This window comes from Mesoplodon densirostris, chromosome 1, assembly GCF_025265405.1.
Source record: "Mesoplodon densirostris isolate mMesDen1 chromosome 1, mMesDen1 primary haplotype, whole genome shotgun sequence".
Classification (NCBI taxonomy): Eukaryota; Metazoa; Chordata; class Mammalia; order Artiodactyla; family Ziphiidae; genus Mesoplodon; species Mesoplodon densirostris.
Window position 1 is genome coordinate 110,649,261 of NC_082661.1, and position 15,526 is coordinate 110,664,786.

Genomic DNA, 15,526 nt, shown 5'->3' on the forward strand with positions numbered 1-15,526 from the left:
TAAAAATACTATCTTGCTTTTTCACTGCTTGTTTTCTTTTTAAAAATTCTTTCTCTTCCATTGCTGTACTTTGAAACTTGAAATTACTTCTTTTTAATTATGCAGGGCATTTCAACTCTGTTGTCCCTGCCCTAAGCTGAACCCCATTTCTCCCCTTGCACGTCAAACACTCCTTAAAGGACTCTGTTAAGCAAAGGTACATCTACTCTGGGATACTTTTCTTAAGCATTGTGGGATAGATACGTCCTGGAATTTAAGTCTTTCCTTGAACGGAATCAAATTCTTAGACATAATTTTTCCCCAGTGATCTCCTGTAAGCAGAATAGCACAGTATAACAGTACTCCCATGAGAATGGTTTAAACCAGCTTGCTTAGAGAGCTGAGGTGATAAGAATCCTTTTGATGTTGTTTTAAGTTGCAAGTTTTTCCTGTTTCCTACTGTCTTTATTTATAATCATAGTGTATATATTATGTTTTAATTTTTACTTATTTCTTTATTGTATTTTGGTTTTTTTCCAAAATGGTCATTTTCCTATTTATTAAATGTCCCTATGAAACAATTTAAAATTACTAAATAGTTTTTCAAAAATGGATCTGCCTTATTTAATTATGTGTTTGTGCCTGTTACATTAGGCACAAGGGATAAGCAGTGAACAAGGTAGTTCCCTAGCAAGGGATAGAAATGGATGGTAGATAAGGAATTCGACGTTAATTTTTTAATACTTTAAAAATTTTTATTTTATTTTATTTATTTATTTCAGCCGCACTGGGTCTTAGTTTCGGCACATGGGCTCTTAGTTTCAGCATATGGGATCCAGTTCCCTGAACCCGGGCCCCCTGCATTGGGAGCGCAGAGTCTTAACCACTGGACCACCGGGGAAGTCCTGGAATTTTACATTATTTAAATGCAACTTTGACCTAATTGTCCATCGACAGATGAATGGATAAAGAAGATGTGACACATATATACAATGGAATATTACTCGGCCATAAAAAGAAATGAAATTGAGTTATTTGTAGTGAGGTGGGTGGACCTAGAGTCTGTCATACAGAGTGAAGTAAGTCAGAAAAACAAATACCATATGCTAACGCATATATATGGAATCTAAAAAAAAAAACTGGTACTGATAAACCTAGTGGCAGGGCAGGAGTAAAGATGTAGACATAGAGAATGTACTTGAGGATATGGGGAGAGGGAAGGGTAAGCTGGGACGAAGTGAGAGAGTGGCATGGACATATATACACTACCAAATGTGAAATAGATAGCTAGTGGGAAGCAGCTGCATAGCACAGGGAGATCAGCTTGGTGCTTTGTGACCACCTAGAGGGGTGGGATAGGAAGGGTGGGAGGGAGACACAAGAGGGAGGGGATATGGGGATATATGTATGCATATGGCTGATTCACTTTGTTGTACAGCAGAAACTAACACAGTATTGTGAAGCAATTATACTCCAATAAAGATGTATTTAAAATAAATAAATACAACTTTGATTAGTGCCACAAAGTAAAGGCACATGGTACTAGGAAAACATAATAAGGGCTTGACTTAGAATGGGGTGGTGTCAGACAGTTTCTTCAAAGGTTCTGTTTGATGGAATTTGAAAGGATTAGTAGTAATTAAACGGATGAAAGAGGGAGGAGGGCATTGAGGGAAGGCTGAGGGCCAGCAAACGAAACCCCTTGAAATCAGAGAAGGAGCATTGTGGGTGTGGAATGAAAAAGGGAGAGCACAGAGAGTCAAGGAGAGGAGACAGGTGTGTGCGTTGTACGCGCCCTTAAGTTACGTGAGCACTCTGTCTCACCAGACATGCCGTTCCACTGTTTGAAGTCAGGGTTCTCCAGAGAAGCCGAACCAACAGGAGCCATGGGGGTGGGGGAGGGAGTGGGATAGGTAGATAGTAACTTATTTGAAGGAATTGGCTCACATGATTTGGGAGCTAGCAAGTATGAAATGTGTAGGGCAGGCCAGCAGGCTGGAAGTTCATGGAAGAGTTGATGTTGCAGTCTTGAGTCTGAAGTCTGCAGGCTGGAGACTCAGGCAGGGTGTCTTTGTGGCAGATTTCCCAACCAGTTGCTTGGTTGGGAAGCCTCATTCTTTGTTTTTTTTTTTTTTTTTTTTTTTTTCTTTTTGCGGTATGCGGGCCTCTCACTGTTGTGGCCTCTCCCGTTGAGGAGCACAGGCTCCGGATGCGCAGGCCCAGCGGCCATGGCTCACGGGCCCAGCCGCTCCGCGGCATATGGGATCCTCCCAGATCGGGGCACGAACCCGTATCCCCTGCATCGGCAGGCGGACTCTCAACCACTGCGCCACCAGGGAGGCCCTCATTCTTTGTTCTTAAGGCCTTCAGTTGATGGGATGAGTGTCTCTCCCCACCCCACCCCATTATGGAGGGTCATCTGCTTTACTCTGATTCCATTGATTTGTGTTAATCACATCTAGAAAGTACTTTCACAGCCACATTTAGACAGGTGTTTGACAGAACAGCTGGGCACCATAGCTAGCCAAATGGACCGTCACACATAGTGTTACCATGAGAGAATAGATGAGAGACGGGTTCAGTTTAAGTGATACCCCCACTTCTGACTGATTTCTTCTGCCTTGACACACTGGAATTTGCACCTTGTCTGTCAAATGAGCTTGAGATTATAGATATATACATATGGCCATCCTCCATCGATGGGTACACTGGCTTATACCCATTAATCTTGATAATTAGTGTTCACGTGAGGAAATCATCGAGCCTCACCATGAAGCCCTGGGAAAGCTTGTGTGCACCACCTTCAACTGATAGAATCTTAGTTTTTATGCTCTCTCCCCCATCAATTACCACATGTATGACAAGAACCTTGATACTTGTATTTGATTCCAGCATTTAAAACACTACTATTTTTGCTCAACGTGGCTGTGAAGTGTAAGCCAACTACAGGAATTTGGGGGCAGGATTATGCCTAGAAATATTGAAAAAGTAGTGTTTTATATTAACTGTAGGAAAATTCATATTATAGAGTATGTACAAGCCTTGTACTGTTGCTAATTTAAAGGATATTTATATGGGTTTACATACCCATCTTTGAAATGTATAACTACGTGAGTTATAACTTGACCATAGCGTGAGTTGAGGCTGATGATGGTTGGTGGAGGGTGAAATTAAGCAGGTGTTTATAAACCATGTTAGTGATTTTGCTCCGTATTCTGAGAGCCATGGAAGGCTATTTGGGCTTTAAGCCGGGGAGTGATGTGGTCATAGTTATTAAAAAGGCAAACAGTCTGTGGTGTGAGAATGGATAAGAAGAGGGAAAACGATGGAATGAAGGGCAGGCAGGAGGCTCTTAGAATTGGCAAAACGAAGAGGACTAGGCTTGGAAGGAAGATTGTGAACGCATTGTTGGACATGTTGATTTTGAGGTCCCTCTGATGGGGTTGTCAAATACGCATTTGGATACATGTGACTCGAAGCCAGAGATGTAAAGTTGAGGGATTGAAGCCAAGTATAGGTAAATTTGAGAGCCTAGGATTAATTGAGGCAGAGACTAAGAAGACATGGCCAGAGAGTTAGAAAAAAGGGGAACTAGGAGATGATGCCATCGAAGGAACCAAAGGGGAGCTTGTTTAAAGAAGGGAAAAAGTGGTCAAAATGCTGAACGCTGCTACGGTTAAGACTGAAAAAATGTCCATTAGACTCATCAACTATGATAACTTTAAATGAAAGCTGTTTTGGTGTAGAGATGCACTTAAGCTAGAAGGAAGTAGGCTGAGAAGTGTGAGGTGAGCTTACTGAAATTTAACTGAAGGAGAGGAGAGAGCTGGGGCAGTAGTTGTGAGGAAGGTAGGGCCAGTGGATGGAAGAGATCTGAGAGTGTCGACGCTGATAGCATCCAGTAGAGGACATCAGGTGGAAAACCTCGCACGTGGAAGGGAGAACCCACATTAAGGTTCCTGCTGGGAGTGTATCTTGATTCTGAGGCTAGGCTTGGTGGCTGGCCTCAAAAGGTGGAACACCTCGTCCATGGTAATAGGGGTGAAGGAGATACAGTACCATTTTTTATTTGCCTAAGTCCCTGTTGTGTTCATCAGTGTCCTGCATAGTAATTTGAACAGGGAAAGTTTAATGTAACGAATTAACGGTGTAGGGGACTGCCTTATAAGAGGAAACATGAACTCTGAAGAGTACAGGAGTATCAGACAGGAGGCATCCACTGCCCCAGGGCATAGGCAGAGCACCCAAGGGAGGAACACATCTCGAGGGGTCCCCCTTCCATCCCCCGCTGAAGTCGTGGGCCATTGGATGGCTGAGATGCCGTGCTGATGGCATCCCTGGGAAGCTGTCTGTGGGGAGGTGCCAGGCCGGGAGACTCCTTGCCTAGGGAGGTGGCTCCCTGGGAGATGCTCTCTGGGTCACAAAGGGAATCTGCCCCCAAAGAGAGGCCTCGTGCTGCTGCCCACCTGGAGCTGCAGCTTCCCCACGCTTAGAAGGCTGCCGAAGACGGGCACACCAGAACCCGGAAGAGAGCTTTCCCTCCTTTGCTGTCCTCCCAGGGCCCTCTACCAGCAAAGCTCACTAATGTGCCAGCTGGCAAAAGAGAAGCATGTTAGGGTCCACCTCCATTATCTGCACTAATGGAGCTGGGGACAGTAAGTTGACGAGTGGCACTTCTATTATTGATCTTTTACGTTTTTTCAGTTTTTGTTGCTGTAGTGATGGTGATGATGGATATCCTTGTCCATAAATCTTTCTGCACTTCTTCGTCTTTAGCTCTCATTCGTAAGAGCCAATCACGTTAGAGCATATTTAGAGAGGTGATGAGTGGTTCTTAAGAGTTGCTGTTTGCTTTTGTATGCCTGAAGTATTTCTGGAAGGAAATGAGAAATACAGATAGTTGTTAGGGAGGGGAACTGGGTTTTATGAACCTATTCATAAAACTAAAATTTTACAAAAATTTAATTGTAAATGTTAAGGGATGTTATCTGTTTTGTTAAACTCAACTTTATTGTTTCATTTCTCAGCATGTTACGGTTTATTAAACAAAGTGTCCTATCATGTCTTACTCTGTCAGCAGGAGACACTTATTTTCTAACCTTACTTTAGCATCATTTGCTGCTCAGAATGAGTCAGGGTATTTTCATTTAGTTGTTTCCTCTTATTGCTATAAAAACCAGGTCATGCATTTCCTTTTGTGTCTTTGACCCTAGTGTGGCATTTGTGACAATACCACAGTGGTCAGCCTTCTCAACACTGTTGCTGCCAGGCCTGATTTTTAGTGTCAGCTGCTGGGAGGCTCTGTGAATGCAGGACTGTCAGGAGAAGTGTTAGAGAGAGAACTTGAATACCGATGACCCTACCAAGTTCTGAGTTTTCTTTCTGAATTTGTTCCCCTCTTCCTGTTTTTACAATAACGCCTTTAAAAAGAAGACTGAGTTTCTTAACCTGACAGTAATGATAATCATTTTACGAAATACTTTTTCCCTGTAAGTATTACCTTATAGATTAAGACATAATAAAGTAATGCTGAAAATTGTGACGATAGAGTTTGGTTGTTTTGAAACACTTGAAAAAGTATTTATAGTACTATTTTCGACCTTTACCGAGATGTATTTTTAATTCAGTGAGGACTCTGTAGAATTTACATCTGGTACATCTGGTATTACTCATTAGCTTTTTTTTTTTTTTTTTAAACGTAAACTACTGAAGCAGAAAAGATTGATTTTGAAGTATGAGGAAAACAGTATTCTGAATTTTGACACTTTAGTCTGCATTATTTACTGTATTTTTTTACCTATTAAAATTTTAGGAAAGAGCCAAATGATCTTTAATTTTATGTCTCATTTGATTGAATCATTGTCTGTTTTGCTGCTGAAGGGAGCAAAAAATAATCTGTATAGTTTCTTTTAAAGCCTATCAGAATTTTTGTAATAGCCCTTTCTTAAATTCTTCAAAAAATATTTCTCTGAAAATCTTTGCCATTTCTCTGTCGGAAAGAGTAGATTTTTAAGACAAATGGGCTCATGAAGCACGAAGAAGAAATTGAACACCTTTGTACTTGAGCTGTCTAAAGTTCAGCCACAGAAATGTTTGCGCGTTCAGTGTAGTCCCCACCATCTATCCCCAGGTGGTCCCTTGTGTTCTTTCTAAGACCCGAATCTAGGGCTAATATTCATAGGAGGCACCCGTTAAGCTTTTGTTGAGCTAGGTGATGATTAGTTTGAAGTTCTTTATTATGACATTCTTATTAATTCAGTGGTTGTTCCTTAGTAATTTCTTGGTTGGTTTTTCAGGACTGCAGGAATATGTGGAGGCTGTCTCTTTTCAACACTTCATCAAAACACGATCACTTATCAGTATGGATGAAATTAATAAACAATTGATTTTTTCCACAGAAGACAATGGGAAAGAAAATAAGACTGTAAGAATTTAAAATCATATTGCACATTTATTACGTAATTTATATAACAGTATAATGATTGTAGGCGGTTTATTGGCTTATGATGCTAAGAATATCGAGATGGGAAGGTTCTTTCTACAGTGTGATTTCATAGATTCCCAACTAGGGAAATGCTCTTTTTAAATATTTTAGTTAGTGGCTCAAACAACCATGGGTATGTTGGGGGGAGACATTACTCTTTACATAAAGCATTATTGAGTAATTACGTAAGTCCACTTTTGGTTTTACTGTGTATTTTACTATGTGCCCTTTATAAGCACTATCTCATTTAATCCTTTTTTTAACCTTATGCGGTAAGAATTATTACCCTCATTTTTCAAAAAAGGCCTTTAGGGAGTTTAAGTAACTTACCAAAACCCAGTCAACTAGTAAGCGTGACAGGTAACTTTGAAACCAGGTGTCTTGAGTCCAGAGTCATGAGTGTCCTTGTCCACTCTGCCAGTGTTTCTCACCATGTGCCCCAGGGACCCCTGTGCTAGGTATCTACCTCAAAGGAGTGTTTTAAAGGATTTGATTTAAAGGTTTTAAATTAGGTAGCATACAGCGCATGCCACATAAGTGCTCCATAGTTACTTGTCATTATCAGTGTCAGTATCAAGTTGTTATTACATAGTGAGAGATGTTCATTACTGAGTTCATAATTCTTTTATCTGAAATATTACATAGCTTCTCTAAATTAAGAAAAGAGAAATTTTGGCAGTTCAGCTTTTAAATAAATACTATTTTTTCCCCCTGGGTTTCAAGATACAGTGTTCAGGCCATGAGGTAAAATTTTGAATATTTGGTAACCTCCTGAGATACCAGTACACATAAAGATACAATTAAACAGTTTTTTTCCTTTCTTTATTTTTCATCAGTTTTTCTTTCATTATTATTTTTTAAAAAATCAGAGTTAGGATAGGCAGGCAGAAAGTGGAAGAAGCTATGGAAATCGTCTTTTCTTGAATGTTAATGAAACGTTAATTTTGAAAAGTGAGACTTAATTTGGCATGACAGATATAACTTACTATCAAGTAAACCATGTATTGTCTCAGTTTTAAAAATCATGTGAAGTTTATTAAGGAGGAAATTCATCTTGAGAAGTAAAATTCCTTCATATCTTTTATTTATTTAGTAAAGATTGAATTACGGAAAGAAGTAAGGTATGCCTGTTTGACCCTGCTTCTTAAATATATCAGGCAAATTACCATGCCTCCCTTTCAAAGTTCTCTCTAGTTCAGAATGGAGATATAAAGGCAGAAAGGTAAAGAAAAGCTGAGAGTTAAAACACTATTCTGAGGATTTAGGTAGTAAATTATTGTAAGATTAAGGTGTCATACTATTCATATACATATAGTTCTCAAAATGTGAAGAACACATTCATAAATAATTTTTCCTTTTAGTGCTAAAGATTGTTCTTGGTGCTGAAAATTCTGGGAATTCAGTAGGGGGGAAGGTATTTTGCTCTGACATGCCTATTGAGAGTAGTATCAAAACCATTTAATTTTTTTTAACTTTTTATTATGAAAAATTTCAAATACACAAAAAAGTGGAGAGAATAGTAGCACATGAACATCCATATACCCACTACCTGGATTCAGTAGTTAACATTTTGCCATATTTGCTTCATCTAAATGTTTTTTGCTAAACTACTTAAAGTTATGGATGTCACGATGTTTTACCCCTAAAGACTTCAGGTCCATCTTGAAAAACTGCCTTTTTTTTTTTTTTTTTTTTTTTTTTTTTTGCGGTACACGGGCCTCTCACCGTTGTGGCCTCTCCCCTTGCAGAGCACAGGCTCCAGACGCGCAGGCTCAGCAGCCATGGCTCACAGGCCCAGCCGCTCTGCGGCACGTGGGATCCTCCCGGACCGGGGCACGAACCCGTGTCCCCTGCATCAGCAGGCGGACTCTCAACCACTGCGCCACCAGGGAAGCCTGAAAAACTGTTTTTTAAGTAATTTTCTTTTCCCTAGTTTCTAATATGTATTATCGGTAAAGCAGAATTTATTTCCTTGACAATTAGTTGAAATTTGTTCGTTTTTTAACACAGTTTTTTCTTCAAAATCAACTTCTTAGTTTATAATCAGGGAACTCCTTCTGTCTAATGAGAGAAACAAAGAACATTAATGTTTTCTTAAGCAAAAGTTACTTTTATAAACGACTTTATGAAAATGCCGGCCGCCTCCCCACCTCCTCTACCCTCACCACCCACAGTCTGTCCTTTCCAAAAAGATGCCAGTTCTCTTAACAGTTAATAGAAACAGCACATAGCAGGTCAGGATAATTGGGAATTATGTCAGGATAATTGGGAAGCTGACTTTGTATACTTACCCAGTTCTACCATTAACTAGTTATATTGCCTACAGTGTTTCTTGGACCTCATTCTTATACTCTACATTGAGAAGGGTGGAACAGATGGTCTCTGAAGAGTCCAACATTGCTAGGATTCATGTGCTGGATACAGAGCAACCAGAGTCATCTTAATAAAACCTAAATTTGACTCTGTCATTTCCTTGCTTAATTCTCAACGACTCTGTTACCTATAGGTAAAGTTCTAATTTCTTAATGTGACTTTGTCCCCTCGCTCTATCTTTCTAGACTCATCCTGTACTACTTCTTACTTTAAATTTTACTCAAAAGAAATACCGTTGAGAGTCCGCCTGCCGGTGCAGGGGACACGGGTTCGTGCCCCGGTCTGGGAAGATCCCACGTGCCGCGGAGCGGCTGGGCCCGTGAGCCATGGCCGCTGAGCCTGCGCGTCCGGAGCCTGTGCGCCGCAACGGGAGAGGCCACAACAGTGAGAGGCCCGCGTACCGCAAAAAACAAACAAACAAACAAACAAAAAAAACCAAAACCTCACTAGTTCCTTAAACATACAGCTCGATTCCCACCTGCACGCCTTTGCAGTTCCCTCTGCCTAAAATGTCCTCCAATATAATTGCACCCCACCTAGCTAAGTGTCATACAGACTTTTAATAACAATTTAGACATTGCCTCTTTTAGACAGAATCCAATAGAGAGAGAAATTGATGTGGAGAGAGGAGACTGACATGGTGATGGTAATGGTGATAGCAGCTAACATTTATTGAGTATTTACTTTGTGTTGGGCATTATGCCAAGAACTTGGTAAATGTTATCTCATCCTTAAAATAAACCTCTGAGGTAGGTACTGTTATCCCATTTTACAGATGAGGAAACTGAGGTTTAGATGAAATAACTTGCCCAAGGGCATACACCTTATGAAGCAAGGTCCTGGAAGAGGTGGGAGGAGATGGGTCAAGGTCATTTGGAAGAGTTAACCTCAAACAAGAGGAGGGACAACTCATCATCTGAGACTGGAGGATAGAAGGTAAAGATGGATGTGGACATAAATAAGTTTTTTTGTTTGTTTTTTAAGGATAAGGTAATTGAGAGAGCTTGTGCCAGGTGGTCTGGCAGATAACCAGGCCAGTGAAAGTAGGCAAGATTGTTTCCTGAGAGTGAAGAGGTTTGGGATTGAGTAAGGGCTGAGGAGGAGAGTGGTGAAGGTTTGGCGTAGTGTTTGAAGAGACTGGAGACAACCATCTAAGAAATAAGCAAAAGGACTGGTGAGTAATTTGTAGTGGTACAAGCGCTCTACAGTTGTGAGTGTTATTTTTTAGCCCAGTGGTACTCAGCCACTTGAATAAAGCACTATCAAGAGTAGATTTTTAGGGCTTCCCTGGTGGCGCAGTGGTTGAGAGTCCGCCTGCCGATGCAGGGGACACGAGTTCGTGCCCTGGTCCGGGAAGATCCCACATGCCGCGGAGCGGCTGGGTCCATGAGCCATGGCCGCTGAGCCTGTGCGTCCAGAGCCTGTGCTCCGCAAGGGGAGAGGCCACAACAGTGAGAGGCCCATGTAACAAAAAAAAAAAAAAAAAAGAGTAGATTTTTAATACTGATTTAGGGTTGTGTTTTTGCTGGGCAGGTGCAGTAGAAAAATAGGAGCCTAAAGGAACCGAGGCGGATGTAGTGAGAGAGTAATAAATCCTGATGGCTAGTGCCGAGGGGGGACAGAAGAGAGGCCAGAAAGGGACTAAGTGATTGAGGAAAACATGACTGGATCCTGAACCTGGAGGGCTTTATGATTTGTCATTTAAATAAGTAAGTCATTGTCTTGCAGTAAAGTCAATAGGCCTTGTTTAAGAATGTTTTGATTTTATCTTGTATGTCAAGTGAAGTTGGAAATGGTTGATTTTATGATGATACAATATTAGATGTCAAAATTATCTTGAAGTCATAAGTTCAGCTCCCTACTGAGGGCATGAATTCGTCTTGTAACGTCTCGAATGGTCGTTTAACAAAACGGATCATTTTATTTAGAGAAGATTAGTATGATTGACCTGCTGTTGATTTTGTTCCTATATGAGATACATGCATAGTCACTCTTTTTCACAGTGTATTTTCTTTGTGTGTGTGTTCTTTTTTTTTTTTTTTAACCAGCCCTCTTCTGATGCACAGGATAATAAGCAATGCGGTACCTGGAGACTGAAAATCACGCCTGTTGATTACCTTCTGGGAGTGGCTGATTTAACTGGGGAGTTGATGCGAATGTGTATTAACAGTGTCGGGAATGGGGACATTGACACCCCCTTTGAAGTGAGCCAGTTTTTACGTCAGGTTTATGATGGGTTTTCATTCATTGGCAATACTGGACCTTATGAGGTTTCTAAGAAGCTGTATACTTTGAAACAAAGTCTGGCCAAAGTGGAGAATGCTTGTTATGCCTTGAAAGTCAGAGGTTCAGAAATTCCAAAACATATGCTGGCAGATGTCTTTTCAGTTAAAACAGAAATGATTGATCAAGAAGAGGGCATTTCTTAGAGTAACATTACTCAGTTTTCTTTCTCTTAAGAACTCCTAAGAGAGACCAATTTGTAAGACTGTTATTTAGTATATCATTTGACTTTATTGTGGCTTTAGAGATGTTTTCAGTTGTACTTGTTTTAAATTGTATACAAGCTGTACATAAAATTACCGAAACGAATCATTTCTTATATCTTACTCGTGAAAATTTGCATACAAATGTTTGCTTATGTGCCTGTTTGACTTTTTGCTGGCTAAACCTCATCATTTATCTTTGTAAATGTGAACATGCTTCAGAGTGCACTTTCTGCCGTACCTGTTTTAATTTAGTGTGTGTGAATTTTGGAGTGGTAATATTTAGTGGAAGACATTTATAGTTTAAGTTGGTGATTTTTAAAAATATATATTTAGTTATACATCTGGACTTGAGCTTCCTGTTTAAATTTCTGGATAATATTGTGCCAAGCCTCCAAAATAGGCTTAATCCATAGACCAAGAATTTAAAATCACATTACCAGTATACTTTATGAGATATTGTAGTGAGAATTCATGTTATATTCTGGCTAATTTTAGGTCATTTTGAATCCATATGAAACAGCCTTCCAGAAAAATTGACAGGTACCCAGATGTTAGTTTCTACATTTAATTTTTGTCCTTTATCACAGAAAGTCTGATAGAGAATTGGCACTAACACTGTAATATTTTCACTGATGTTTGAGTTGAATTATATACTTGCACATACAACTGAAAAGGTAGTGATTATTTAGCAGTTTTTGTTGTTGTTGTCATTATATTTCATTAGGCATGTTTGGAGACTTTCCTATTCTAACATCTATCAGAAATTACATCTAAATAATTATAATGAAGTTTTGAAAATTCTGAAGTATTAAGTTAATCCAAATCTTTATAGTTGTCCAGTTGTGTTAATGCATAGTATGAAAAGTTGCCAAAGAAGATTCATCACGTACAATTCAGCAATAAGACAGTTGTCAACACAGTTGGGAATAGCAAGTAGTATCCCTTAGTAGTAGAAGTAGTCTCACTATTAATATTTAGAATTGGAATTTGCATATTGAAATTAGTTATTTTAGGAATATTAGGAATTAGTTGTATTAGGAATTTGCCTACTGAAAATAGTTATACCATTCACTGTGGTGTGAAACTGACTTGAGCATGGCACTGTTGGCTGACAACTAGACATTTCCATTTGGTTTTGTGAGTTTTGATAACCTAGATACTGGATTTTATTTTTGGAAAGATTAGCAGCTCTGTTTGCAAGGGCTTATTCTTGGAAAGGGTAATTTTCCAAAAATGATCACCTAAAGGAAAATAAAATATATACATGCCTAATAGATTAGGTTTGTTTCTTTGTTTCTTTGTTTCTTTGTTTTGGTGGTAGTAAGTTTTTTCGGTTTCCCTACTCGAAGATATACAGCTGAAATATAGTTTTATTACATATTTTTGTTTCCTCTGCCACTTGAAGTTAAATTTATAATGTTAAAAGTAAAGTAATAATGGATTGATGAATGTCTTACAGATGTTTAAAACTGAACTCTTTGAATAAAATATTAAAATACAAAAGTTAAGCTTTTTTTTTTTGATCAATTGAGAAATACTTAATCAAACTGTTACAGACTTTTTAGCCTAAACAGGAAACTTGATATAGACTTGCTTAATGTGGAGATTTATGATTTCTTAAAATGGGTCCAGAAGTAGGGAGAGTTTCAGAAAAGACATCTTTTCACATCTCATTGACCTAGACTGGGTAACTTTCCAGTCCCTCAAAACCAGCTAGTGGAAAGGAGGATGAGATCACCTTGATAGATCAAGGTGCCCTTTATCTGAGAGAAGAGCGAACACAAGAAACCGAATTAAGGTGTTGCCATCTTAGGGGAAGGGGAAATGGCCTTTAGGTCCGCAGTCAGCAGTATCTGCTACAGGTGGATTGGTGCCGGCCTATTGATACATTTCTGCATTGCATGTTATATTAATACAGTGGGTGTTAGACCAGGATGGTAGAGGATCTCTAAATGTATCCTGAATGTCTCAGTTTTAAAATGGTTGCTCTCATATCGTCACCTGTGGTGATGTTTTTCATCTTTATTATAAAAAGAAACTGGTTCTAGGTAACATGGCAAGTTCCTGAGAAATTCTAAAATAAAATTGGGTTATTTCCTTCATAAGTAATTGCTGCGTATATGAAATCAGTGTTTTTTCCGCCATACACATTGCAGAGCCCTAGGGCTTTTTGAAGGTGCTCAAAGAAAGGTGTTATTTAAATGAGGGATTGGTGGAATGGATTTAAAAACTTAATCCAAACTCTTTGCTGCCTGCGAAAGACTCACTTTAGATTCAGAGACACAAATAGATTAAAAGAATGGGAAAAGACATTCCATGCAAACAGTAACCAAGAGAGCTAAACAAATAGACATCAAGACCTTCTTTTTCTTTTGGCTAGAGACAAAGAACAACATGTAATGGTAAAGGCTCAATCCACTGAGAATGCATAGCAATTACAAATAATGTATATTGATTTATAAAACAACAGAGCCCCAAAATACATGAAGCAAAATCTGAGATAACTGAAGGGAGAAATAGACAATTCAGTAGTAATAGTTGGATAATTTAATACCTGACTTCCTATAATGGATGGAAGAACAAGACAGATCAGTAAGGAAATAGAGGACTTGAACAACACTATCAACCAATTAGACCTAACACCCATATATAGAACACTCATGCCAACAAGAGAAGATATATTTTTCTCAAGTGTGTGTGGAACATTATCCACAAAATGTCAGGCCACAGAACAAGTCTCAGTGCAATTAAAAAGATTGAAATTATACAAAGTATGTTCTCTGACCACAATGGAATGAAGTTAGAAATTAATAGTAGAAGTAAATTGGGAAGATAAATGAAGCAACATACCCCTAAATAGTGGGTCAAAGATGAAATCACAGGGAAATTAGAAAATATTTTGAGAAGAATGAAAAAAATGCAGTATACAACTTATGGTGTTCAGCAGAAGCAGTGCTCAGAGGGAACTTTATAGCTTTAAATCCCTGCATTTAAAAAGTATGATATCAAATCAATAACCTAAACTTCTGTCTTAAGAAACTAGAAAAAGAATAGCAAAGCAAACCACAAAGCAAGCAGAAGAAAGGAAATAAAGATTAGAGCAGACATAAATGAAACAGAATAGGAAAACAATAGAGAATATCGGACAGTGGAGAATATCAGTTGGTTTTGGAAAAGATGAACAAGATTAACAAAACCTTTGGCTAAACCAACCAAGGAGAAGACTCAAATTACTGAGATCAGGAGTTAAAGAGGAGACATTACCACTAACCTTACAGAAACAGAAAGTTTATAAGGGAACACTATGAACAATTGTATTCTAAAATTACATAACCTAGATAAACGGACAAATTCCTAGGAACTCGCAAAACTGACTCAGGAAGACACTGAAAATCTAAATAGAACTATAGCAAAGAGGTAAGGTTACTAATAAAACTCCCAGTGAAGAAAAGCCCAGGACCAAATGGCTTCACTGTTAAGTTCTACCAAACATAAAGATTAACACCAGTCCTCAAGTTCTTTCCAAAAACGTAGGGAACAGTTTCTAACTCATTTTATGAGTCCAGTATCATTGTCATACCAAAGCCAGACAGAACTACAGACCAGTGTCCTTCATGAATATAGATGCAAAAATCCTCAATATACTAGGAAACCAAATTCAGTCACAAATAAAAAATGATTGTACACCATGACCAACACCATGGAATTTCATCTCAGGAATGCAAGGTTGGTTCAACATGAAAATTAAGTGTAATACACGATATTAATAGGATGAAGAGGAAAAAAACATGGTTTATCTCAATAGAAACAGAAAAGTCACTTGACAAAATCCAACACCCTTTCATGACATAAACACTCGAACTTAGAGTAGAAGCGAAATTTCTCATCCTGGTAAAGGGTATTCGAAAAGCACACAACATTGTACTTAATGGTGAAAGAACGGAAAGCTTTCCCTCTAAGATCAGGAACAAGACAAGGATGTCCAACATTGTACTGGAGGTTCTAGCTAAGGCAATTAAGCAAGAAAAAGAAACAGAGGGCCTCCAGATTGGAAAGAAAGACGTAAAACTGTCTCTATGTGGAGATAACATGATCTTATATATAGAAAACCTCTATAAAGAACCCCCAAAACCCCCCAAACTATTAGTACTAATTAATGAGTTAAGCAAGGTTGCAGGATACAAGATCAATACATAAAAAT

General features: G+C 38.8%; 1 protein-coding gene across 3 annotated transcripts in view; it reads left to right on the forward strand.

The window, feature by feature from the left end:
* TSNAX (translin associated factor X) overlaps window positions 1–12,597 on the forward strand; it is a 34,836-nt gene extending 22,239 nt beyond the window's left edge. For 2 of the 3 annotated variants that reach the window (XM_060107787.1, XM_060107809.1), the window contains exons 5-6: window positions 6,276–6,403; window positions 10,885–12,597. In XM_060107787.1, coding sequence (XP_059963770.1) covers window positions 6,276–6,403; window positions 10,885–11,265 — 509 coding nt within the window. In that variant the 3' untranslated portion in view covers window positions 11,266–12,597. The remainder of the gene's footprint in view (window positions 1–6,275; window positions 6,404–10,884) is intronic. The other variant, XM_060107799.1, reaches the window with a different exon arrangement.
* Window positions 12,598–15,526: the final 2,929 nt, after the last annotated feature.